This window comes from Mus caroli, chromosome 2, assembly GCF_900094665.2.
Source record: "Mus caroli chromosome 2, CAROLI_EIJ_v1.1, whole genome shotgun sequence".
Lineage (NCBI taxonomy): Eukaryota > Metazoa > Chordata > Mammalia > Rodentia > Muridae > Mus > Mus caroli.
Window position 1 is genome coordinate 44864997 of NC_034571.1, and position 26219 is coordinate 44891215.

Sequence of the window (26219 nt, forward strand, 5' to 3'; positions counted from 1 at the left end):
TCCCTCCTCCCCTCCCCCTTCTCTCCCTTTTTCCCTTTCTCTCTCTCTCCCTCCACCCCCTCCATCACTGAGTATTTGTCAAGAAATCAGACTGAATATAGATTGTATGAAATGGCATTCCCTATTAAAATAAGCAAGCGCTAGAAAAACAGTACCACCAGTTAGAGGCAGTTTGTATTCAGTTTGTGGCACTTTCCAGATTAACCTAGTTCAGGTGTTTAGAAGAATGACTGAGATAGCCAGCAGGGCCAGACTCAAACAGCAACTGCAGTTCAGATCAGCTGGTTCTAAAATTCTTCTCCCCAGGTTACTCAGTAACTCCTGCCACCTCCTGAGTCTAACATGAGCTAGATAGAAGTGACAGCAGTATCTGGATGGGTGCTAGTTCAGTAAGGAGGGTGTTCCTGACCTAGAAGATGCTACTTAGTAAAGATATTTTGGGAAGAACAAAGTAATCAACCCTTGTTCATTTTGGTAGAGAGATGAAAAGTCTTGAGTTCAAGGAGAATGCATGCTCCTTTGACCTCAGTAATTTGAATGTCTGGTATTTAAAAAGAGGGGAATAGATTTACCATCACCTAGATTTAAATATAACAGAGTGTCATGAATAAAGCAATCAGGGAGAAAGTAAACACTCTAATAGTTAAATTGCATGTATTGTGACATGTGTTTTAAGACTATTAATACATATAAAACAAAAAAATGAGGTTGGCTGTAGAAAACATGTTACCTATTGATAGAAAAGGGTGGTGCATGCAGCTGTCGGGCACACTTTTCTTTGGGCTGGGCAGAGAACTAATGAATGACAGAACATTCTTCATGAGAAGGGGCAGGGTGCCAGACATGGGTGGTGGTAGTGTTGTTGCTGGCTTAAAAACACTTAGAACTCCCTCGTGTGTCTTCCTGCAGAATATACTATAGAAAGATAGAGCATACCTGGTTGTGCCAGTAAGACTTAGCAGGAATAGACCTGCAGCACATTCACCTAGCAACTAGCATCTTTCCTGAAGATGCTGGAGAGATGCCATGCTACCTTGGGAGTTGGCACAATCTAATATCTTAGTTCCCTATCGTGTACAAAATCTAAGGGAAGTTTGCTTTCCTGCCTTATAATTCTGTGGGCTACCTATCTATAAGTAATGCTCTCTGCTGTTGGCTGGTTGTGGCAGCACACACTTTTAATCCCAACACTTGGGGGGCAGAGGCAGGTAGATCTCTGAGTTCAACAACAGCCTGGTCTACAAAGCAAGTTCCAGGATAACCATACTGCACAGAGAAACCTTATCTCGAATCCCAACCCCCATCCCCGCAAAAAAAAAAACAACAAAAAAAAAAAAAAAAAAAACAAAAAAACCAAAAAACAAAAAAGTTCTCTGAAAACGCTTATTTCTTTGGATCTTTTTAAAGGTTTCTTTTTTCCCCCCATTGCTTTTTGTTTTGTTTTTCTTTTTTTTAGTTGGATATTTTCTTTATTTACATTTCAAATGTTTTCCCTTTTCCATGTCTTCCCTTTGGAAACTCCCTATCCCATTCCCCACCTCCTGCCTCTATGCGGGTGCTCCTCCACCCAACCACCCACTCCTGTCTTCCCACCCTGGCATTCCCCTACATTGGGGCATCGAACACCCTCAGGCCCAAGGACCTCTCCTCCCACTGATGCCAACAAGGCCATCCTCTGCCACATATGTGGCCGGAGCCATGGGTCCCTCCATATGTACTCTTTGGTTGATGATCTAGTCCCCAGGAGCTCAGGGTCCGGGGGGTGGGGGTGGGGATTTTAATAGGAAACTAAACTGTTCTTCTTATGTAGTGAAATAGCTAATATTAACTGAGCTACGTCTAGGCTTTGTTTAGTGTTATAAATTTTAGTTACACTAGGCCATTTGTTTCTCATACTATTCCCAGAGATTTAGGTTATAAGCCTGGACACTCTGAGCCCCAACAAGCTAGGTTTGGTCACCCATTCTCAGTATGTCAAAGGAACAAGTAGTAGTGTGAAAAAGTGGAAAAGAGGTTTATTCAGTGTGTTTTCAGAGAAGAGAAACAAGTAAGAAAATTGCTCTCATTCCAGTGCACATGCATAGTTTGTTGCACTCAAATAGGACCATACACAGAAGGAGAGGTGTGTGGATGTGAAATTGCTTGGTCACCAAACTTGACCTGAGTTCAGTTTCTGGGCTTTTACATGGTGGAGGGAGAGAACTAACTCCTGAGAATGATCCTTTGACTTCCACATGCACTCGGCGGCCTGCACATACAAATAGTGTAAGAAAATCTATAGTGTTAATCGTAGAAGAAAATCAGTGACTCATTTCTTAAAGACAACCAACACATGGCAATTAGTAACTTTGTTTTAAATATGCATTGTGTTGTATACATGAATATGTGAATGTTTTACACTAGGTGTGTGTGTGTGTGTGTGTGTGTGTGTGTGTGTGTGTGCGTGTGCTTTACAAGAGTGTACTCTAATGATAAAAGCTTTAGTATAGTTTTGAGCATAGTGGCTTGTCTCAATTATGCAAGAGATTGAGGTAAGGATCACTTAAGCCTGACATTCCAGACCATCCTGAGGAATCTAGTGACATCCTATTTCGTAAACAAGGACAACATAGTGACAAAGTGTAATATATGAATGCATAGACCACTTACAGTCATTGATTGTCAGATATTACATGATGTACGTAATTGAATGTGCTTTGTTTCTTATATGACTAGCAACACAGTATGATTCACACTAGCATCACCAAAAACGAGTGAGTGATAGAAATGTTTTTAAATGTCATAATCATATAGAACTACTGTTGTATGTAGTTAATAGCTGACTGATTCATCATATGAAAGATCACATGTGTATGCATAATATGTTGTCATCATTAATGTTTTGAACAAATTATCTTTTTACCGTTAGGTAGTTAGGAATAAGAAAAAAAATCACAGTTTTATTTTGCTCTTGTTTACTTATTTTCTTGTCTGCCTTTATACAGATTAGATTTTTTTACCCATGTCATTTTCTTTCTCTGGTGGACTTTGAAATTTCATGCAAGTCAAGCATGTGGCAGCAAATCACCTCAGATTTTATTTGTCCGAGAACTTTTTATTTATTTTGGGAGGATTATTTCATAGCGTGTGTACTCTTAGGGTAGAAGGTTTTATGATGGTTTTCAACATTTCAGATATTTCAATTTATTCTCTTTGCTTGCACTTTTAAGTATTGAATGTCATTTTTATCTTTGGTTCACTGTAGGTCCACTTTCTCCTCCTGGCTTATTTTTAGATTTTTTTTACTTTTTGCTGTTATATATATTTTTTTGGTGTTTGTGCATGCTTGTGTGTATGCTTGTGCACATGCCACACACAGTTTGTCTGTTGAGGTTAAAGGACCACTTATGGGCGATCTCTAGTTTTAAGTCTTTGGCTTTTATTCTTTTTAATGTGTTGTGAGTTTTAGTATTTATTTTGGATTTTTTGAGGCAGGGCCATGCTTTGAAACCCAGCTGGCCTCAGACTTAGAATAATTTCCTTTAGCCTCCTCAGAGCTGGAATTACAAATGTGAATCCCTGGGCCCACCCAAGAGACTCTTTCCTTAATTGTCTCTAATCTAATAAACTTTTTGTTGCTAGTAATTTTGATCTTATCATTGGTTTAGATTTTCTTTTCTAGGATTCCTGTTTTTCAGCTTACATTATCCATCTGCCTTGCATGTTGTCAATTTGCTGCTGTTAATTTAGTTATGTTAGAGTTTTCTTATTTCCTATTCAGAACAATATAACATTCCTATCAGGTCTTAGATCTGATTGTGGTACCTATTAAGTCTCTCTTTACTTAGATGTGATGTATTGGGCAAAGTAGACTGCAGCAAAGAAGACTTGAATAGTATGAGTTGGGGAGTGGTTAATTAATAGTACAAAATCAGACAGACACATTGTTCTTCTGGTGAGCCTGGGTATCTGGAGTCCGAACCCTGGTGCTTCTCAAAGGTTTTCTTTTTCTCCACCCCCAACACCCATTTTTTTTTTCTTTTTTTTTTTGTCCTTTTGATGGGGCAAGTAACAGGACGGTGCCCACCAAGCCTCTAGAATTGGCTTTTCTCTTCCACCAGATCCGAGTTTTATGATAAACCATCAGCAGATTAGGCTCTGGTAAAATAACTCATGTGCAGCATTTGCTAAGAACTAAATGTTCTGGCATATTTCAAAGTGCTTCCATTTCCTCTCCCACCAGAAGCACTGAGGGACCCTGTATCCGCTGCAGACCTACTCACATACCCGAAGGTGAAATGTATGCAGCACCCCAATGGCTGGGTGCTTAGACTTTTCTAGGCCACCTTTAGTCATGGCTTAAGCATACACATATCTCCTGAATTGGTTTCAGAGTCTGAATTCACCTGTCTGTCTCCAATTTTGGTGACAATGACTTAAACTATGACCTTGTTCATTTTGTTTACCTTTTCATGTGTTATTAAGATGAAGTGGCAAATTTTCAGTTCCTTACCTGGAAACCTGAAGTTGTTACACATGTAATCAGTTTCTGGCTTTCTCTGACAATCTTTATACTTTTTCTCTCTAATTAAAGCATAGTTGTAGTCTGCAGGTGATGGTAGTGATACCAAGCACTGCTTGTGTTTGCTCTTTTGTCTTCTGTGATGGCTAGAGACTTGTGAGAAAAAGTCAAAAACTTGTGAAATTTTTTATGTGTTTAAGATGCCTTCAGTAATTGTAAATATTCGCCTTTTGGCTTAATGGAGTTTATTCAGCTTTAGTTAATAACTTTGGTATTATTTGGTTTTATAGAATTTTTTGCTGTTTGTTCTTCTCCCTCCCCTTTCTTTTCCCTCCTTCCTTCTTTCTTCAGCCTTCTTTCTTTGTTCTCTTCCTCTTGGGTCTGCTGTAACACTGGACTTAGGATATCCCTGCTCTGTCTCCTCATGCTGGGATTACATACATGGGTATATATATATTTTATAATTTATATCCTGTCCTGGAGGTGCTTGCAGAGAATGGTTTCTCAAGTATTTGCTTTAGAATATATGTGCAACTTACTTACTTTTAAAGTAAATTTTAATTTTAAATAAGATCATTTTCGTGTCTACTTCAATTAAAGTGATCTAACTATATATGTGTGTGTGTACATATATATTTTAGTTGCTTTAGGTTTTGGTTTGTTTGTTTTGGAACAAGGTCTTCCTCTGTAGCTCTTGATTGACTGAAACTCCCTGTAACCCAGGGTAGCTTCAATTATGCAGTAACCTGCCTCTGTTCTTTGTCTTGAGTACTAGGATTTCAAAATGTACCACTACACTAGTCTAGTTTATTTGTTTGTAAGTTTGCTCACTATTTATTAGTTAAGTTTTATTCATTCAAAGAAAATACAGTTTCATTAACATTTAGCCAAGAGTTTCATTTTGTTTATAGCAACTACTTTGCTGTCCTTTCTAGAAGCATTTTTAGTGAATTTCTAGGCATTGATAATACTTGAACAGGAATTCTTGGACAAAATGCTATATTAGGTATGAAGGAATAGACTATGGGAACCATTTTTGAAGGATCTAGAATTAGATTTGGTTTTTGCTTGTTTGTTTGTTTTTTTTAAGAGAATGTGGTTGTTACTGGGTGTGAGACCTCAGTTGCAGATGTGCCTCCTCTTCAAGGTACTGAACTATGTATTTTCACTGTTACTAGACACTGGGAGCAGAAAACAATTTTGATTACTAATAGTGTTTAGTTCAGACTTGAAAAGAAACAGATTGAAATATTAATTAATTTTGTATTTGGTGGGCTATAAAACAACCTTTAGTTATATTTGGTATATGTAGGTTTAAATGGACTTGTGTTTATATTAGAAGATGAAATTGGTACTGAGAGAAAATGGTGCCTAAACATACTTTCTGAGAAATTTTTATTTTGATATAATTTAAATCACATTCCTAAAATTTGGCATAACTTCCAAGTCAGGGGAAAGATGCCAGAATGGTGTGAGAATTCTGTAGACTTGTCTCCATGCTTCAGTAAATGTAGAGTTAGCAGTATTCATTGCTCGCTCCCCAGTTTTCCCTATTCCCCTGTCATTCTCTTCTTCCCCACGGTAGTTTTCTTTCTTAACTCTTTTTGAGTAAATTTTAGATTTACTTACAAATACCTCAATGTATGTTTCTTAGGAACAATGGCATTTTCTCATTTAACCACAGCATGGTTATCAAAATGAATAAACTGTCTTTGATAAAATATAGTTAACTAATCTCTTTGAGCTTGTGTATAATTAAAAAAAAGTTTTTCATTATCTGTCGTATCTATTCAGATTACTCTTAAGTTTTCTTTTGCTTCATACCAGTGATGTGTTTAAGGGACAGCCTAATTACTTTGTAGGAAGCACCTTACTGTGGATTTACCAATTATGGCATGGTTCTGCCTGAACGTTGAGTTTTTGCTTAGCTTTTCATTGTAGTAAAGAAATGGCAGAGCATAAATTTACCTTAATAACTTTCAGTATATATTATTAGGTAGATCTCTGGAACTTCTATTTCGTTTGGTAAAACTAAGCTTCTATATCATTTGAATAATAATTGCTCGTTACCTCCCTGGAGCCAGGCCCTGACAATAACAATATCTACTTTCTGTTCTATGAGCTTGAGTGTTTTAGATACCTCTTGACTTCTACAGTACCTTTTGTGGCTTGCTTACTTCATTTGGCATAATGTCCTCAAGATTCATCCATGTCATTAACTTATAACAAGACTTTTTCTCATAGTATTTTAATGTAGTATTATATAATATTCCACCATGTCTATCATATTTTTAAAAAATTGTTCATCAGTATATGAACATTTGGGTTGCTTCTATTGTTTATTCTGAACAGTGTTGCGCTAAGTGTGGGCAACCACGCAGCTCTTCAGGATCCTCTTTTCAGTTTCTTATGGGCATTAACCCAGATTGGATTATTGAATTATTATTATCACCATCATCGTAATTATTATTATTAGCATCATCGTCATGATGATGATTATTATTATTATCATTATGCAGAGGAGGATTTGTAGTGCTTTGAGGAACTGCCATACTAATTGATGCTCAGCAGTACATTTTTTCTTAGGCTTTTTTTGGTGCTAGTGACCACCTTAACAGGAGGGAAGTTAGATCTAATTGTGATTTAATTTGTAGTCTCTGATGATTATTGATGTTAAGCATCCTTTCATATGCTTATTGGTTGTTTATGTTTCCTTAGAGAAATACTTCTTCAAGATCTCTGCAGATTTGTAAAATGGATTTCTTAGTAGGGGTTGTTCTTGAACTGTAGTGCTTTTATTGTGGATAGTATCTTTTTCTTACATATATGCCTTGCATTTCCCTCCTTTTTCTTTTATGATGTTCATCGGTTCCTTTGCTGTGTAGAAGCTGTTTGTTTTGGTGCTTTGGGTAACGGGGAGGCTTAGGACGTGGGAGTACTGTGAGCTGACAAGTTCCAGATCTGCCTGGTTTATACTGTAAAGTTCTGTTAGAGGTGAGGAAAATACAGGGAGGAAAATTAGTGTGAAATCTTGTCAGGACTTAATTCCTGTGTTTTCTTCTAGTAGTTTTGTAGTTTCTCGTCTTAAACCCATTTTTAGTTATTTGTTATAAGAGTTCATTTCCTCATGTGAATATTCAGTTCTCATCATCTGTTCTTCTGATTGGTTCATTTTTGGGACCCTTGTCTGTCATTATAATATACACCTGAGGGTTCGTTTCTGAGTTCCCTACTTTGTGGAACCTTATGCTCATATTTTATTTTAGATTACTGTAGCTTTGTAATTTATATTTTGTAATTTAGAATTTCATATCCTTGGCACAGATATTTCTTTTTGAAAAAACTGGTAAAATCCTTAGCAAAGAATGCCAAAGAAAATAACATTAATTGCCCACAAAATTTTGCTTTGTAGGCATTTTTTTTTCCAGTTCTTTCTGATTTCAGCTATGTTCTGAGATCAGACCTGAGTTCACTGTCTTGTATGTAAGTGTTGAAACAGCCAGCCTATTGGAAAACACTGCAAGTGTTCTTGCCCCCACTTAAGATTCTAGGAATACATCTTGATTTTTGAAATGTATGCTATATGAGAAACTAATATATTTCTATTCTTCTGTGTGTGTTGGTTTTGGGTTTAGTTTATGATGGTTATCACTTGCTGCCTGACCTCGGTCTAGATAAGAATTTCAGCTCTCATTCTCTGCCTGCCAAACTGGAGAGTGAACAAGAATGATGATAGTTTAGAGGGAAAATATGAGTGTGTCAGAGAGTAAATAGGGACCACTGACCTAGAACTGTTAAAACACAAAGTGGTTTTTATATACACAAATATGACTTTAAATAGACCAGATCATTTTGACTCTTTAAAGACAAACACACACCACTCTGAAGCAAATCTCCCATGTGTTGAGCCTGCCCTGCAGCCACTCTTACAGTGAACTCTTTATCAGTTCTTTTATTGTCTTATCTTCTCACCTAAACTCAAGCATGTGGTTCTTTTTATTTTGTTCCTCTTATTATACCCTGTGTGTATTTTTCCCTTTTTAAAAATTTATTACACAAACACACGTGTGTGGCTGTTTTGCCTATATGTGTGAATGTGCATCATCTGTGTGCATTGCCCAGAGAGGCTAGAAGAGGATGTCAGATCCTCTTGGACTAGAGTTATTGAAGGTTGTGAGCTGCCATGTGGCTGCTGGGAATGGAACCTGGGTCACCTGAAGGCAGCCAGCACTCTTAACCACCAACCTACCTCCCTGGTTCCTTGTATGATTTTTCTACACCTTGCTTTTTTATGTTAAAGAGTAGTTTTAAAAAGACTGTAGTCTGGAAATTGATCTTTTTAAAAAAGATATTTATTTATTTTATATGCATGCACTGTAGACACACCAGATCCCATTACAGATGATTGTGAGCCAACATATGGTAGCTGGGAATTGAACTCAGAACCTCTGGAAGAACAGTCAGTGCTCTTAACTGCTGAGCCACCTCTCCAGCCCTAGAAATATATTGGCATGTATAGGATGTCCTTCTTCTTCTTTTTTTTTTTTAAGAAGCCTGTTTGGTGTGTGCACCCCTCCCATCGAGTTTTTTGTTAAAGAAGACTTGATTGTTTCCAGCCTTCTGTTGTGCTTTAGTGACTAATCTTGAATATAATGAATGTCATAGAAGCATGATTCTATTTGACATAAAAGCTCAAATATAGTATTCTTGGAGATTTTACCATTTTATATTAACCTGAAAATGCTAATTTGGGGGGGAGTTGTCTAATTAAAATACTGCTTTTAATGTTTGGTCTGTTTATTGAAGAAACTATATACCTTGGTATAGTACATTTTTTCTTTTATTTTTTTTTTTTGAAATTATAATTACATCATTTCTTCCTTTACTTTCCTCCCTCCGAACCTTCACATATACCTCTTCTTGCTCTTTCAAATTCATGGCCTCTTTTTCCATTAATTGTTGTTCCATGCATATATGTATATGCATGTGCATATATAGTTATAAATGCATCCATCTTATCTTATATACTATTTTATTATAGACTTATATATCCTATATATGTGTGTGTATTTAATAGATACTGTATTATATACTATTACTTACATACATGCTTTCAGACTGACCATTTGATATTGGAGAGCCAGTTGTTGTTCTTGTCCATGGAGAAGACAGTTTCTCCTGCTCTCAGCGCAGTAGCTTTTTTTTCTAGTATATGTCATGCCTAAACTATCACAATATTTTAAAAATTAAATTATTAAATCCTTTATTTCAGAAATAGAATTTTTTTTAATTTAGAGAAAAGTGGTACAAATGGTCCCTGTACACTGTCAACCAGTTTTAGATTCCTGTAATGATATCCTTTGTCTTAGTTTGGTACCTGTGGCTTCTGTTTCTCTTGGTAGCATTATAACATATATTTCTTATGAAGTTGAGTGCCTTCAAATGTTAGGAGCATTTTTTTTCATAACTATTACTATCCTTCACAGAATTTTCTTTTGAATAGCAAAGCAACCAAGAGAGAGAGAGAGAGAGAGAGAGAGAGAGAGAGAATCTGAAAGGAGAAAATAATACAGGGGAAATAAAATTTTCTTGACACTTCCAACTCTGTGATGTTTTCAGGTTGACCACTTGATACTGGATACCAGTTGGTGTCCACATCCATGGAGAAGACAGTTTCTTCTGTTCTTAGTATTCCCTAGGGTTCAGTGTGTGCCAGGCAAGTACTCTACTACTGAGCCCTGGCAGCCCAGCATCTTTCGGAAAAGGAAAGGGGCAGCAGGTGTTCCTTGTTTTGCCACATTACCAGGCTGCAAGTTCAAACATAAAAGAATTAACGTTACCAACTTGCTCATTATTGTTGCTTATAGTTCCTGTAATTGCCATTACTCCTGGCCAGTGATATTTAGTATTTATTTATATATAATGAGTTTTTGGAAGTGGGTAGTTGGCTGACCAAAAGGACCAAGAATCATCCTGATTATAGAGTTTTTGAAGAATTCAATCAGTGACTGGTTGGACTTCACTGCGCAACATTGTAGAAATAACTTTGAACTTGGCTTCAGTTCACTTTCCTTGTAGGTTAGAGATGAGAGGTATGAACACTATCTCTGGCTAAGTCTTATAACTCTAAGAAATCTGGGAGTCACTTTAAAGGTCCTGGTTACTCCTTCAGAGCTATTATTTGATGGATGGTTCTCAGGCAGGCTCGGGTGTTGTTTCAGAACCTCGGAGAGCTCCCAGCAAAGGCACTTCTCTTAGCTTTCAGTAGCTACCTTTGGACCTGAAAATTTTACAAATTCTTGAAGTTCAGTGTATTGTACATTAGACACAACATTTCTGATGTTTTAGTGCACTAGAGTTGTGGTTCTCAGAATAGTGTCCTTTAGTGTCACTTGGGGACAGACTTATAAACCTCACTCTAGACCTACCACATTGCAAATAAATCATTGCTCCCAGTATTAACAAGTCCTCCATGTGGTTTCTAGTGGATGGTGAGGTTTGAGAAACACTGGCTTCAAGACTGTGTTGGTAACCATGTAAAGAGGGGGGTGGATCTTATGCAGATACTCTTGTATTCTACTTTATGTGAGATTTGGGTATAGAATATCTATTGATACTAAACATATGCTCATACAGCTTCTTTGGCTATGTAGTCCTGGACACTTGTTTTGCTGTAAAGGTAGATTTGGGTCACATAGCCTCTTGCCCAGTCTCAATTTATATTTTGTGGTTAAATACACTCCTTTCCTTATTCCTTTTGCTACTTCTAGAATGCCTTTGTATTCACTTTCTCTGTGTTTTATAGTATTGGTATATTGCTTGCTTCCAAGGGTAGCTTGCCATATGTATTATATTTGAGGAGTCAGATATTTTCAGATAAACTGAAGTAATAATGGCTTTAAAAATCATAAGAAAGAACTAGACAGTTGGATAGGAGATATAGCCTGGTTAGTCTTTAAATACATGCTTCTCTTAGAAAGTACTGTTAAAAGTGCTTAAAGACAAGCCTTAGGGACAAGATATACTTGTGTTTCTGTCTTACTTTGTTGCCTACAATTAAAGGGATTTTTAAAAGTAGTTTCCATGGATAATCATTTAGGAAATAAATGGATGTGATTAATACATTTTTAATTAATTAATTAATTAATTAATCAATGTGTTGGTGTTTGGCCTGTCTGTGTGAAGGAGTTGGATCCACTGGAACTGGAGTTACAGACAGTTGCAAGTTGCCATGTGAGTGCTGGAAATTGAACCTGGGTCCTCTGGAAGAGCAGTCAGTGGTAATTAACCACTGAGCTCTTTAGCCTGACTAATATGATTTTTTAAAACTACTATAATTTAGGTAAATGTTGAAAAGGTAGCACATGTGTGGAGGTCAGAGGAAAACTTTGTAGAGTCAGTTCTCACTTTCTAACATGGCTCTAACTCAAGTTATCAGGCCTATAAGGCAAGGACCTTGATCTGCAGAGCCATCTCACCAGTCCATGATAATCTTTTTGTATTGTCTTTGGTTAATAAGTATAATTTGTAAGCTTAAATATTTAAGTTCATTATAAAACAAAAACTATCTGTCTTAGTTAGGGTTTTACTGCTGTGAACAGACACCATGACCAAGGCAACTCTTAGAAGGATTACATTTAATTAGGGCTGGCTTACAGGTTCAGAGGTTCAGTTCATTATCATCAAGGCAGGAACATGGTGGCATCCAGGCTGGCATGGTGCCAGAGGAGCTGCTAGCAGAATACTTGCTTCCAGTCAGCTAGGATGAGGGTCTTAAAGCCCACACCCACAGTGACACACCTACTCCAACAAGGCCACACCTGCTCCAACAGGGCCACACCTTCTAATAGTGCTACTCCCTGGACCAAGGATATACAATCCATCACACTGTCTTTTGACATATTGTTGTCTTTATTTCATTTTGATGTTCTAAAGACTTTCATTGCTGCAGGTAAGACTAGAATGATGTGATTTATCTTCTATGTGTAATTAAAATGCCAGTGATTCTATGACCCTGAGGCCTGTGCTCAGCTCACCAGGGTTCTTAACCAGTTTCTGAGCTGTACAATGTGGTCTTTCAGCTCTAAATTACATAACTTTGCTGTGTCAACACATAAATAAACTCATATGTCAGTCTTTATTTAACTTCCTTGCTTTTTTGAAAATAAGGCCTTAACATGGGTATTCTGGCTGATCTGGGGATTAAACCCACATAAAAGACACTATTAGAAGAGAAGCATACAGATTATTACAGCTGCATGGGGGAACCTCATAGGTAAATGAAGATCAGAAAAAATAGGTGTGTCCAGAAACTGATGTACTATTCAGAACAAAGAATAGCAATTCTGAAAAAGTAATGGGAAATGAAAGGCAGATAACAGGTCTGTTTGTAGCCTTATTCTGGGTCATCTTGCTCTCCATCTCCTGTTTGGTGAGGTGTCTTCACATGAGAGCTTTGTTTGCTTTGAGGACTCAAAGGGAAGGTTGTCGTGCTCTTCTTGGATCTGCTGCTTTCCAAGTATCTTTATCTGGGAATAAGTTTCGCTGCTCAGAAACTGATTAAGAACCCTGGTGAGCTGAGCACAGGCCTCAGGGTCATAGAATGCCTAGCCAGTGTAGTGTATTTTGGGGTGGCATACTCTGTATTCCATGCATTTCTCTGTATTTCATTCAGTGAAAATGGTGGTAGGGAGAAGAGAATTTTTAAAAGTTCCAACTGGATTCCATGAATGAGTGAGCATAGCAATACAAATTTTAAGATTGCTTTTTCTCCCTTTATTACATATTGCATGAGTGACCATAGTTAATTCCAAAGTTTTTTTTACATACCTAGTGTTTTTCTACTAAACATGAAAAGAAAGACTTACATCAGTCACTCTTTGAACGTCTGGGCTCTAGGGGCTATTTGGTTTTATGACTTTTTTTTAAACCTCTTTTGCACCACAAGCTTCCATTTCTAAAGAAGAACTGTAAATCACCCTACCCAATTTACATGGTAGCTACTCTTCGCTCTGTTGGGTAGTAAGATGAGATACAAAATACAAAACACAAAACCTGTTCTTGCTCTTTAGGTTTGAAAAGAGGAGGGTTTGTATAGATGACTAGTATACATAGTTTTTCTAAGTAAACACACTAAGATGGTTTTGTGCATTCCTACCAACAACTTTGTTGAGGCTCTTAGCAAACATGATGTTTCTTGCTCTCTTTGGTGTGGCTTCTAGCTATCTTAGTGTGCGAGGTATGCGTTTCACAAATGTATTTCTAAGTTTTGATGATCTGCTTGCTTTGTTGTAAATGTAAGGTTCTTTTCCCCTCTGTATTCTCTGAACTCTGCTACCTGCCTTCTTTCCTTGTTGGAATTGCTCTGCCTGATAGTTCTTAGGAAAGGAAAACAGGAGGGGTTGTTCCTAACATACACACAAGCACACACATACACACGCACACCCTGACTATTTGGAAAGGAATGCTAATCAGTAGTTTTCAGTACCCAGTGGTGATTTAAGTTCATTACAGAGAAATCACTCAGAAGTTCCTCAGGGTAACTTAGCTACTGTGAGTAATACAAGTAAACGGTGACTTACAGAGAAACCTAAAATAGATACGGTCAAAGTAATTCAAAGGATACAAATTTTTTCCCTAACATTTCCACACAACATTTTTTTTTCCTAAGCTGGGTAACCACAAGGTGTATTTGTGCAGAAAAAACCCTGGCAATCACTAGGTTTCCTGTTCAGGTATTTTTTACATAGAAATCGGTCATCCTTGAAAGCCTGGACACTTATGCCTGTTTCATCATCGCTCTGCAACAGTAATATCTTCACTGCAGTTTCTGCAGCATTACAAGGAAAGGCAGAGGGAGATGATGCTGGACTAGAACATGCAAGGTGCTTCTGAAAGTGGATGAACAGCATTGTGAATATGCTTGCTGCCATACAGATGAGTGACCATGATGGTAAAAAGTGAGGACTCAGAGGCAGCTGGCCAGTGTATTTATGTGTTTTAGTGTTTAATATGTTTTTATTAAAGTAGTAAACCACCCATTATAGCTAAATTGGACATACATCGTTGTGAGTGTGGGTATATACATATAATGTAAATTTTTGCCTCTGACTAGATACAGTTCTCTCATTTTATTACTTATTGATGGTGAGGTTAATAAATAATATCTCATTTACAGAGGGTACTACTTAGAATTGTATCATTTAAAATCTTTTTAAAATTTATTTTACTTTACATGTAGGGACATTTTGACCTGCATGTCTGTATACCATGTACATGCCTTTTGGAGCCCCTAAAATTAGAGTTCAGATTTGTCTTTGCCAACAGAGAGACAGACAGGGTTATTATTTTCACAATAGAGTATTATTCCCTGCTATAGTTGAGACTTACCATATTTAATTAAAAACCATGATTTCTGTATATTCATTATAATGGGCATCAATACCAAAATGAGCAGTAACATTGTATTGTACTTTATTTACTTCACTTCTGCAAAATTAGACAATAGTCTTGATCAACTAATGATGTAGAATTAAATCATAGGAGCTATCAATATTTCTTGAATGCTTGCTCAGTAGTTGGCATTGTGATAGGTGCATATTATTTTATTCTTATGAAAATTTAAGGAGATATATAAGTTTATTGTTTTATAGCTGTTAATCTTTTGTTTAGCTCTATAATTTTGTCATTGCAAGAATGTTATATAAATGGAATATATACTATGTGACTTGTACAATTGACATTTTTCAAAGTCAACATAATTCCATTGCAATTTTTCAAGTAATTTGGTATGTATCAGTAATTTGGTCTTATACATTGGGACTGTAAGCCCATTGCTGCTTCACCACTAGAAGACATTTTTGGCTACTGTGAATAAATTTGCTGTGAACATTTGTGTTGACTTGTAAATTTTTAAAATTATTTTAAAAATTATTATTCAGAGGGAATAACTGTCAAAACCCAAATATGGAGGCCAGAAGACAACTTTTTGGGTCAGTTTTCTTCTTCTTTTACACTGGCTCTAGGAGTTCATCTCAGATTGTCGGCTTGTACAGCAGGCCAAAGGAGTATCCTGCTTTTACAGAAAGCCATCGCTTTTACACGAAGGTGTTAAACGTCCACTGATGGCACCTCAGCCTGTCTTTGATGTAGCTGGTGTTTGAGGCCACAGTTTTCTGAAACAGCCTCTATAAATTAACATCCAGGCTGATATTTGAGCAGAAAGTGGTTCTTTCTTTACCCTGAAAGAAGAAAATCTATCTCTATAAAAGTTTTTCAACCAGTCATTTTTTTCAAACTCATACTCCTCATCCCTTTGAAGGAAATGTGATTTTAGCTAACTCCTACATACAAAGGAGGAAGAGGGCTCCTGATTTGTACTGTGTATTTCAGTGTTCTCTTCCCTGTTAATTCTGAAACATTTATTACTTTTACTCCATTCTCATCAGCTCTAGTGACTTGCCATTTGCTTTTATGAGAATGGGATTTTAATACAAGCCTCATGATCACCTGCCTTATTTAACTTAGGTTCATGTTTTTGTTGGAGGAAATCTGTTGTATATACTTTAGACTCTGGCTGTTTGAGCACATCTATGGTGCAGTTCTCTGTGGAAGTGTGTCAGATTCAGCAGAAGAAGGGTCCAGGGCAAGGTAGACATCTATAAATATAAGAATGGTTTGTGTAAAGAGTTCTGAATTCACAAATAAGTAGAGACCTGATTGGTTGGGGTTTGTTCTTTGAAAAGCCTTGATTTCTAAGTACTCTGATAAACATGTTTAGTATGTCAGAGAATACTTATGCTACACATACTGCTGCACTCTTGTGTAAGTAAAAAGACTGAATAGGTGAGAATTGTATTATAGATTGAAAGGCCATGAGATGGAAAATAAACTATAGAAATAGAATGTTTTGGTGTCAAACAAAAAGAAGTAGCAGAAAATATTGACTGCTTAAAATACTGTATTGAACAAAGTACTGTTCCTTTCCCCTTTCTACTTAAAAACTGATAAAAAGACATAGCTTTAATTAGTACTGTTAGAAGGTAAGAGGTTTAGTTCATCATCTTGGTGAGAAACATGGCAGCTTGCAGGTAGAAATGCTGCTAAAGGATCTGAAGGCAGCCAGAAGATTAGACACCACACTGGCCAGACTTGAGGGTATACATGAGCCTTCAAAGCTCTGATTCCACAGTGACACACTTCCTCTAACAAGGCCACCCATCCCCCAATAAGGCCACACCTTCTAATAGTGTCACTTCCCATGGGCCAAATATACTCAAACCACCACAGAGGACATAAGAAAATAAATGTACACCCATTTAAGTTCTTCCAGATCCACATGTCATGAGGAAACTGTGAAGGGGGTAGAAACCAAGCTAGTATTACAATTCCTGAAGATTGGAGAGGAAAGACAGAGGAAAAGAATGTTTCTCTGTATCATACAACATGTAATAAGCATGATATTATATAGTAGTTAACAGTCATGTTAATAATGATACTGTGAAGACAGCCACTGCCTGTCCTTGTTATGTGCTCCATTGAATTGGATTCTACTCATTTTATACCATGCTTAGCTAGCTGTTTAATCTGAAACCATCTCATCATATTTCAGCTACTGGAAATCTGGTCTTTCTGGTTTTATGTGTTTTCATTCCATTAGGCTGCTGAGCTTATTAGAGACTTGGAAATGAATATGGTATAATGCTGAATAACTTTGAAAGGCATTCCTGGCTAAACTGTGCATATATCTCCTAAGCTAACGCCAGTCAGCATGTAAACACATCATATATTCTGTCAAGAGACTATTCTAATTTCTTTCCCATACAGTAGCTGTTGCTCTTCTTACAGAAAGTAACCGTACTTTCTTGGTGGACACCGCAGGGAATTTTCTGCTTTCTTTCCCACTTTGGCTTTCCTTCTCAGTGTGCTTATTCACACCTTTAAATCCTTTCCTTTTTGTTCATTGCTGATAGGCTTTTACCACAAGAAATCTACATGCAGGAAGACACATAACCCTTATTCACTTGTCAGGGCCTTTTTAAAAATTTCATTCTTTGAATTAGGATCTAGTTACAACATTTCTTTCCTTTCCCCACTCTAAGCCCTCTCATATTTCCTCCCCACTCTCTTCAAATTCAAGGCCTCCTTTTTCACTGATTGTTATTGCAATCATGTATGCTTATGTATACACATAGGTATTCCCAAATAAAACCTGTTCAGTCCATATTATGGTACTTGTATATATGTTTTCAGGGCTGACTGACTGGCACTGGGCAACTAATTGGTGTGCTTTTCCCGGGAATGCCTGTTTCTTCTGCTCCCAGCATTCCTTAGTTGCCTGCAGGGTTAAAGCCTCATGGGCTTCACCCCATCTATTTGGCAGTCTGTTGTTGTGCTTGTTCAGCTCATGTTTGGGCAATCATGCTGATGTGACTTTATGGGTATAGCTTCTGACATTCCTAGGAGACACAATCTCACAGCAAGCTCTTACAGTATTTCTCTCCCCCTCTTCATTAATGTTCTCTGAGCCTTAGGTACAGGAATATTTTGTCAATACTTTCTGTCAATCTATTGTATCAACACATTTCCAGCTCTTTTGTCTCCTGCCACCTCCCTTTCTTATGTATAGGGGACTCTCTTTTTTTTTTTTTTTTTTGTCTGACCAGCCTGGAACACTAACCCATTATTTTTATCGTTTGTTATGTTTACTGGGTTTCATAAACCGAGGTGTCAATAAATTAAAAATATTCTGCTTCTATAGTTTAAAAGAATCATTTTGTACAGTATTTATCAAATACAGGTTTAGCCAACAGCATTTAGTACTCATTTTACCCCAAGTACTGTGTAGAGCTATGTATGATGAAAGCAGTGACAGCTTTTTGTCTGATAACATAAAGAACCCAAGTATGCAGTAAACAGAATGCTGAAACACATGTACCTGGTTGGCAAACAGCATGAAGTCTGAATCTCTAAGGATTCTTGTACAGTTTTCAAATAAGAAGGACAGTGGTAATGCTAGAGTAAAGGGGTGCTGGTGTAAGCCAGTCTTTGCCCTGGGTCTGATTTAGCATTTTGTCAGATCTCCTGTCAGTTGTCACCATTAATCTCTCTAAACTTTTCCCCAGCTTTTCTTGTCTTTTCCCCTGCCTCACAAGCAGGGGTGCTGGCTTTTGCCAGAATAGAATCTAGATAGAGCAGATAGGAGGTGGAGGAGCAAGAGGTGAGTAAGATTAGATAGGTGTGCACAGATGGTCATGCGCTTTTATATATAGCTCTGCCCCTGAACCTGTGGGAATTTTTGTTTACTGAGTTACTGCTGCTTAGCATTTAGGCAAGTCTTTCTTTCAAAATAGCTTGGACTTGTATCAGATACCTGGGTAACTGTCATTAGTCTGTACACCAAAGGTGTATCATTGTGTGAGCTGCAAATAGCATTTTCTTTGTGGAAGAAAGAGTGGCGTTGAGTAAGCTGTATAGTTTGTAGGATCTGTAACGTCTCTCATTGAGTCTGATCTGAAATAGATTGACTTTTTGAAAGCTTACTTGTAAATAAATGATAATCATGTAATTAAACAATATAAAAAAGGTAAGAATTACGTTTTTAAAACAAACTGAGTATACTTTTAAAATTAATCATAAGTATAGAATAGTGTGTGATAAGTTCACCAATAACTTGAACCTCCTGACTTATTAACTTTATTATGTAGGATGCAATATAAGTTAAATGCTATGTAAATTTCTGTCACTGAAATTAACAAGTTTGAGAGTGTATTTTAATTGATAAATGCCAGCTTATAATTTCCTCCTCACAGCCCAAAATAGCTTCCTAGCAACTTTTAAATCTTAGTCTAGCTGATGACTGAAAAATACTGTGTGTGTGTCTGATTTGCATTTTTAAAAGTACATTGGTTTTTATTCTCCACTAAAAATTCTTGACCAGTTTTTTTAAAGGTATTGGGGTTTTTCTTGTATTTCTGAGAAATTGTAAGAAAAGTGGACCTTTATATGTTACTTTTTCCTCAGTTCTTTGACTTACAAAGTTTTATATGTAAAAATATAAATTTATATAGCCAATTATTTTAAATTAGTTTTTGTGATTTTTTAATTTAAAACTGTCCATATAGTTCTTTCTGTAATTTCTTTTTATATATTAGAGTATCTGGGCTTTTATGTTGAATGTTGTGATATGTCATTCTTAGCTTCACAGTAAGATAGGCATTAGCTTTCATTTGTTTTGTAACGAGCCAGCTATTCTGCTTTCTTGTCTTTTCCCCTGCCTCATAAGCAGGGGTGCTGGCTTTTGTCTTTAAAAATTATTTTTTACTTTACATTTTATCGTCAGTGATTTACATTTTGTGCTGTATGCTAAGCTTAATTCTAGATTTTTAATGTTCTTCTGTAGTCATTATCACATTGGCATGTTCATCTGTTATAATTACTGTTTTATGTTTTGTCATATACGTGAAATACTTTAAAAAGTAGTTTTTTGGTTGGTATTCTTATTCCATATATATGTAAAGCAATATGCCTGTCACTGTATAGTCTCTAAAACTAAGTATGTAACTTCATAATTTCAGCTCAATTTGAAGAATTTCTCTTTTTCTTTTCTAGCTTTTAACCTAGACAACGAGCAACCAGATTATGATATGGATTCAGAAGATGAGACATTATTAAATAGACTTAACAGAAAAATGGAAATTAAACCTTTGCAATTTGAAATTATGATTGACAGACTTGAAAAAGCCAGTTCTAACCAGGTACTGTACCATATAAAATTGTCTCTTTTCTTATAATTAAACCAATTAACACCTTTGCATCTGAATATTTAAGGATGTTATCTGAAAGTGCTGCACTTCCTCCCTCCCTCCCTCCAACCATTCTTCTTTCTTTCTTTCTTTCTTTCTTTCTCTCTCTCCTCTCTCTCTCTCTCTCTCTCTCTCTCTTGCTTTCTCTCTTTCTCTCGTTCTCCCTCCTTCTCCCCCTCCCCCTTACTCCTCCCAACCCCCCCTCTCCCTCTCCCTTTCTCTCAGCATCCTAGAATTTCTATTTAAACAAAATACTTCATAATTTTTTTGAATAGGAGCTTAGAGAATACTGTTGTGACCGTCATAATGCCTTGATCCTTTGCATAGTTACTGTAGTTTTGATATTTCAGTAACTAATTTTATTTAATTGGGTATCTGAAGTAGTTATCTTAAATCTTGTTTTCAGTTGCCTAAATTTATACAAGTTTCTATTATCTTTTAATGAATTTTAACTATAATAACATACATTATAGTGTTGTTATATGAAATTATTCACAAAGTAATTGAGAATTTTCTTTAGTGAACTGCCCCAAAATTTCACAAGGAATTTGAAATAAAAACTATTTTTCTAGAAAAAAAATTAGACATCACATGTCAGGAGGCTTTAAGTATCCTTTTGACTTAATGACCTCATGTCTAGAATTATTCTGCAGAAAAGTAACTAGGTGGCTGGGAATGTAGCTCAGTGGTGAAGCTCCTACTTCACATGTGTAAGACCTGGTGGTCTCTCCCATGTACCACAGAAACTCAAAGAGAGAGACATTTAACTGTAAGATAGAGTATAATGCAGACATTAAAAATGACTCTAAATGGTGACTAATACCATAAATATTGCTTATGTTTCTGATTTTTGAAAACAGGATACAGAATTTATTTAGAAAACTATGGTTTGTTTAAAACATACTTGCATATATGCATTAGGGAAAAGAAGATACAACAAAATGCTGACTATGGTTGTATTTAGATGTGGAGATTTGGGGGATTTTTGTACTCCTTATGCTGTTTCTGTCTTGCAAGCTTGCTATAATAAAGGATTTGTTTTTACATGATTAGATTTTTAAATAAACTTTTAAAAATTACTTTGGTGTACCTGTGTGGTATATTAATGTACTAATTACTCATAAGGAACTTAGGGATATAACAAAATTACAAATAAAATATACAATAGAGTCTTAATTTGTTTTTTACCAGTCTATAAAAATCAATTTTCTCTACAACTTAAATTCTTTAAATTTCTAAGTTCATGGTTCACAACCTGTGGGTAGTGACCCTTTGGGATCATCACATACCAGATATTTAATTTTATAATTCATAACAGCAAAATTACAGTTAAGAAAAACCAACAAAGATGATTTTATGGTTGGTGAACTGTATTAAAGGGGCACAGCATTAGGAAGGTTGAGAACTGCTGGTCTAAGGTATTAGCAGCTCTTCAGAACATTTTCAAAGCCTTTCCATTGGAAAATTACTTAGCTATACAGTAGGTAGGTAGCTATCCTACCCTTTGTCTTGATAGAAAATAATGCCCAGTGTTCTATCAAAAGAAGCACACTTTGGGGCTGAGGCTAAAACTCAGTTAAGAAAGTACTTACCAAGTCTGGAATTTGATCCCTAGCATGGTCATGCAACCAGGTGTGGTGGCATGTGCCTGTAATCCCAGCTCTCCAGAGGTAGTCGGAAGTATTACCAACTCATCAGTTGACAGCATGGCAAATTTAAGATCAGCCTGGGAAACATAACCCATGTTTTAAAGTATTAAACCTACTAATATTTTAGATATCTTTTTTATTAGTTTTTTTTCTTCATTATCACATCAGGATTCATTAGATTTATGTGCACAATTGTCCTCAGTTTATATCCACAGGTATCAAATAGTTTCTGGGATCCTTTTATATACAGATGTTCCCAGCAAATTTAGGCTGAGCTAATCTTTTGGAATTTATTCTATTTTCTGTAATGGCTTAGAAATTCACTTGGTATGGCTGAGATCCTACATCAAAAGTCTTCTATCTTGTTTAGTGCCTTACTTTCTTAGTGTCTAGGCAAACAAATAGTTGATAACACTGAATGAGACAGATGACAGCTTATTCAAGTAGGAAGAGGATAAACAAGGCACACGCACCTGGCAGTTCACTGTGCACAGCTGCTCAGTGCCATCTCGTTTTCTCTTTGCTGAGGAATGAGATACTGGGCCTTCAAAGGAGTCGCTGAGCAGCGTACTTGATAGCACCTACTTAAAAGCAGAGAAGCAATGGCACAAGTGTTATCAAAGGACTGGGATAAGATCCTGTGACCAGAACTAAGAATTTCCAGACCCCAAAGAGCCATCTGCCCTCCTGACTCCCTGCTCTGTTAATTCATGGATCTCTAGTTTTTCCTTTTGGGAGCTGGCATAGCCTCACAGGGCAAAGGATTGAGTTTATTAGGTTGGTGGAGGAAAAACTTTAAAAGATAGGCAAGATTTTTGCTCCTGTTGTTCTGGAGATCCTAGCAATGAAATCATTTTTGAAAACTGTCACCAAATGCTGTGATTAGTTTCAGTCTATCATCTATGGCTTATTTCTGTATTCTCCTATCCTTCTCCCTCTGTAGTGCTGGACATTGATCCCAGGGCCTTCCTTGTATATTCTAAAAATTCCACTGCTGCTGAGCTGGCTGTCCTCTGTATCTTAAAACTGTCTCTGGTGTTGTTCTTAAACAGTTTTGTCCCTCTGGTTTTGTTTCCCTGAGCTGCTTCTGTTTCCTTGTTTGTTTTTATTTCTTTGAGGCAAGGCCTCGCCTCATCTCTCAGGCTGTGGAGTTGGCCTCAGGCCTCTTGAGCTCTGGCAGTACAGCTGACTTGGTGGGATTCCATTCTCAGTGTTCTTACCTTCATTCAGGGTAGTATCACCTCACCGCCGGCTCTAATGGATAGAATAAGCCATGGACCTCTGTGCCTATGACCTCTATGATGCTTCAGGACTTTCCCCCTTTTCTGATATAACTAACCTCTTTGCATCTCCACTAAGACCCCTCAAGCTTGACACCCTTCTAAGACGAATTACCCTTTCATCCTGGATGGTCCTAACATGTCTTTGCAGAGATTATACAAACTCATCTCTCTCCTCTCTCTCTCTCTCTCTCTCTCTCTCTCTCTCTCTCTCTCTTTTTAATCTTTTCAGTCATGACAGCCATTTCCCATGCCTGAACTTAGATTTTACCTCATACTGGAAAGAGGAAAGTGGTAGGATCATTATCTTAATCACTTGACAAAATTGAACATGGGTGATAGTTTGGATAAAAGTATTAAAAATAGCAGTGATTGAGTCTAGGTTAAAAAGACACAGGTGTTCTTTGAAACAGTTTATACTTGCAAGCTTTGTACATTTGCAGTCTTTTCTAAGTGAAAATGGTTTTTGGTGTTTTGTTGTAGGGCTTTGATTTTTTATTTATTTATTTATTTATTTTGCTTTGGTTTTTGGTTTTGAGTTGTTTGTTTGCCACAAGCTACCATAAGTTGCGCTCTCTTTCACTGATTTTCCTTTCAATATAAATACCTTAATAAAATACTTTCTAAAACAGAAGTTTTCTCTTCTCTTTTTTCACATAGATGATGTATTTATTAACACTGCTTTTCACCTAGCACACATTCCCATAAAAAGACTACTTTTTGCCTTCCAGCATCCCTGCCCTGAACAGAGTGATTCTAATAATATGTGGGGAAAACAGACACCCATCACCCATAAACTGTGAAATTTTCCTCCCTTCCTACTTACATACCTCCTTTTATCTTCTCACAAAGGCAGATTTCCAATCCTTCCTGATTTGTGTGTGTAACTACATACTTCTTCAGTATTTCAGTTTTACTTATCTTTCATCACATTTCTTAAGTCTTTGTCTCCTCAAAGAAGTGTCTAAGGGTCTTTGTTCCCAAGAGAATCCTTTCTTTTCATCTCATCTTTCTCATCAAATCACCATCTTGTCTCTCCCTTTTGAAAATTTAAATTTCAAAAGATAAGAAATAACTTGCTGCTTCCTACATTTCCCATAGGCTTTTACTCATAACCGACTAAGTTGGATACTCCCACGGTCTTACTTGGCCCAGATTGCCACCTGAGAACCTCTTTCAACCCATGTCTCCCTGTGTTGGGTGATGTTGCCCACATTAGATGATGTTCTTTTTCCTCTTTTTCCATTGCCCTTTTCCTCATGTGTTAATACTCATTTGATGTTCTGACCTCAGCCCTTACGCTTGTATAACCTAAGCTACCAGTAGCCTCTTGCTGGTCCTCAAATGCTGTGTCCACCTGCTGAGCTCCAGGCAGTGTTTCTCTAGAACATCTCTGACAGGGCAGCAGAATTTTCAGTCATCATCTTCAGACCCCTTGTCAATTCTACAGCTCTCCCTTTCTTTCTTAAGGACACCATTCCTGTACGCATAATCATCCACAGCCAATCTACCCTAAAGGGGACTAGTGCTTTCATTCTACCTCTTCCATTTGTATTGTTTCTCAGCTGAACTCCTATTCTCCTAGAAGCTATTTTATTCATAAAATCCCCTTTTTTAAGAAGGAGGAAAAAGTGCTAGTCTTCCACCTGACTCCAGGTGCTTGACCTCTCCCCGCTTCTCTAACGAATGCCCTGTCCTTCTTATAGCTCTTCACTGTTGTGTCCCTTTGCCTAAATGGCCAAGTCTACATTCCTAATACCATGGTTTTAGTAAGCAGCAGTCTAGATGCCACTGTGATGATTCTTCACTAAACTTCACACTTGTTCCACGTCCACCATCTCCACAGCCACTTGTGAATTAGTGAAAAAGCAGCCACACTCGCTTCTGCCCTGCTCTGTCTCCTCGCCAGGGTCAGCCATCCTATTTTTCTGGTGCTAGGTTCCTGCCAGAATCTGAGGTTAGAAATAGAAGGGGAGCTAGAACTTTGGGGTCTTTCTGGGCATCCTGATAGTTAAATAGTTCTTTTTCAAGAGAAATAATATTGATAAAGGGCCATTTTGTATTCTAGTCTTCATTACCGCTGTCAAATTGTACAGCTTTTAAGTAGTCACACTGAATGCTGTGATATGTTTTAGTACGTGTATGTTATTAAGTCGATGAAAGACAATCTAATTTAAAATTTTTCTAGATTTTTTAAATTGAATGAGCAAGACTATTTATGCTTGCATGTTTGCGAACCATGTCCATGCCAGGTGCCTGCAGAGATAAAAAGAGGATGTTGGATCACCTGGAACTGGAGTTAGGGGGGGTTGTGAGCCACATGTCAGTGCTGGGAAACAAACTAGGGTTCTCAACAGAGCAGCTCATGCTAACTGCAGAGCCATTGCTCCAGCCCCCAAGTAGTGTAACTTTTAAAGCAACTCTCTCAAATTTAGTGTTTGCTTATGTTTTCCATTACAACTCAAAGTGTTTTAAAGATTTGTTTTAGCTTTGTGTTGCTGGAAAACCAGAGTGTTTCTTAGACATTGCTGCGGTTTCAGCACATCAGCAATCTTATCAGTGTGTGGCTAGAAAACAGTTCCTAAATGAAACTGTAGTGAAAGTTTTGAATGAAAGAATGGATTGCAAAGATTTTTCTTAAGTAGTTAACTCAAATGAGCAGCAGATAAGTGGAATAGTACAATTTGTGTTTGCTTGCTTGGCTAGTTGATTTCTGGTTTGCTTGCTTTGAGTCAGGGTCTCATGTAGATCAGCCTTGCCTGAAGCTCCTAATCTCCAGGCCTCTACCTCCCAGCTGTTGAGGTTCCAAGTGTTTCTCACTCCACCTGGAAGGGATATGAATTTTAATGGGTTAGCTTTGGTTCTTTATGAAGAAGGAAAGTATTGTGTTATTTAGCTGTGGTATTAATAGGCTTCAAATTGAAATAGAACTCTTTTAATTTGGACACATGTCCTTTGAAAAATAGTACATGGCTGATGTTACAGT

At 37.0% G+C, this 26219-nt stretch overlaps 1 protein-coding gene across 3 annotated transcripts in view; it reads left to right on the plus strand.

Moving 5' to 3' along the window:
* Positions 1-26219, plus strand: part of Epc2 (enhancer of polycomb homolog 2) — a 93155-nt gene that overhangs the window by 34796 nt on the left and 32140 nt on the right. For all 3 annotated transcript variants that reach the window (XM_021186102.2, XM_029471759.1, XM_029471768.1), the window contains exon 3: positions 20111-20256. In XM_021186102.2, coding sequence (XP_021041761.1) covers positions 20111-20256 — 146 coding nt within the window. The remainder of the gene's footprint in view (positions 1-20110; positions 20257-26219) is intronic.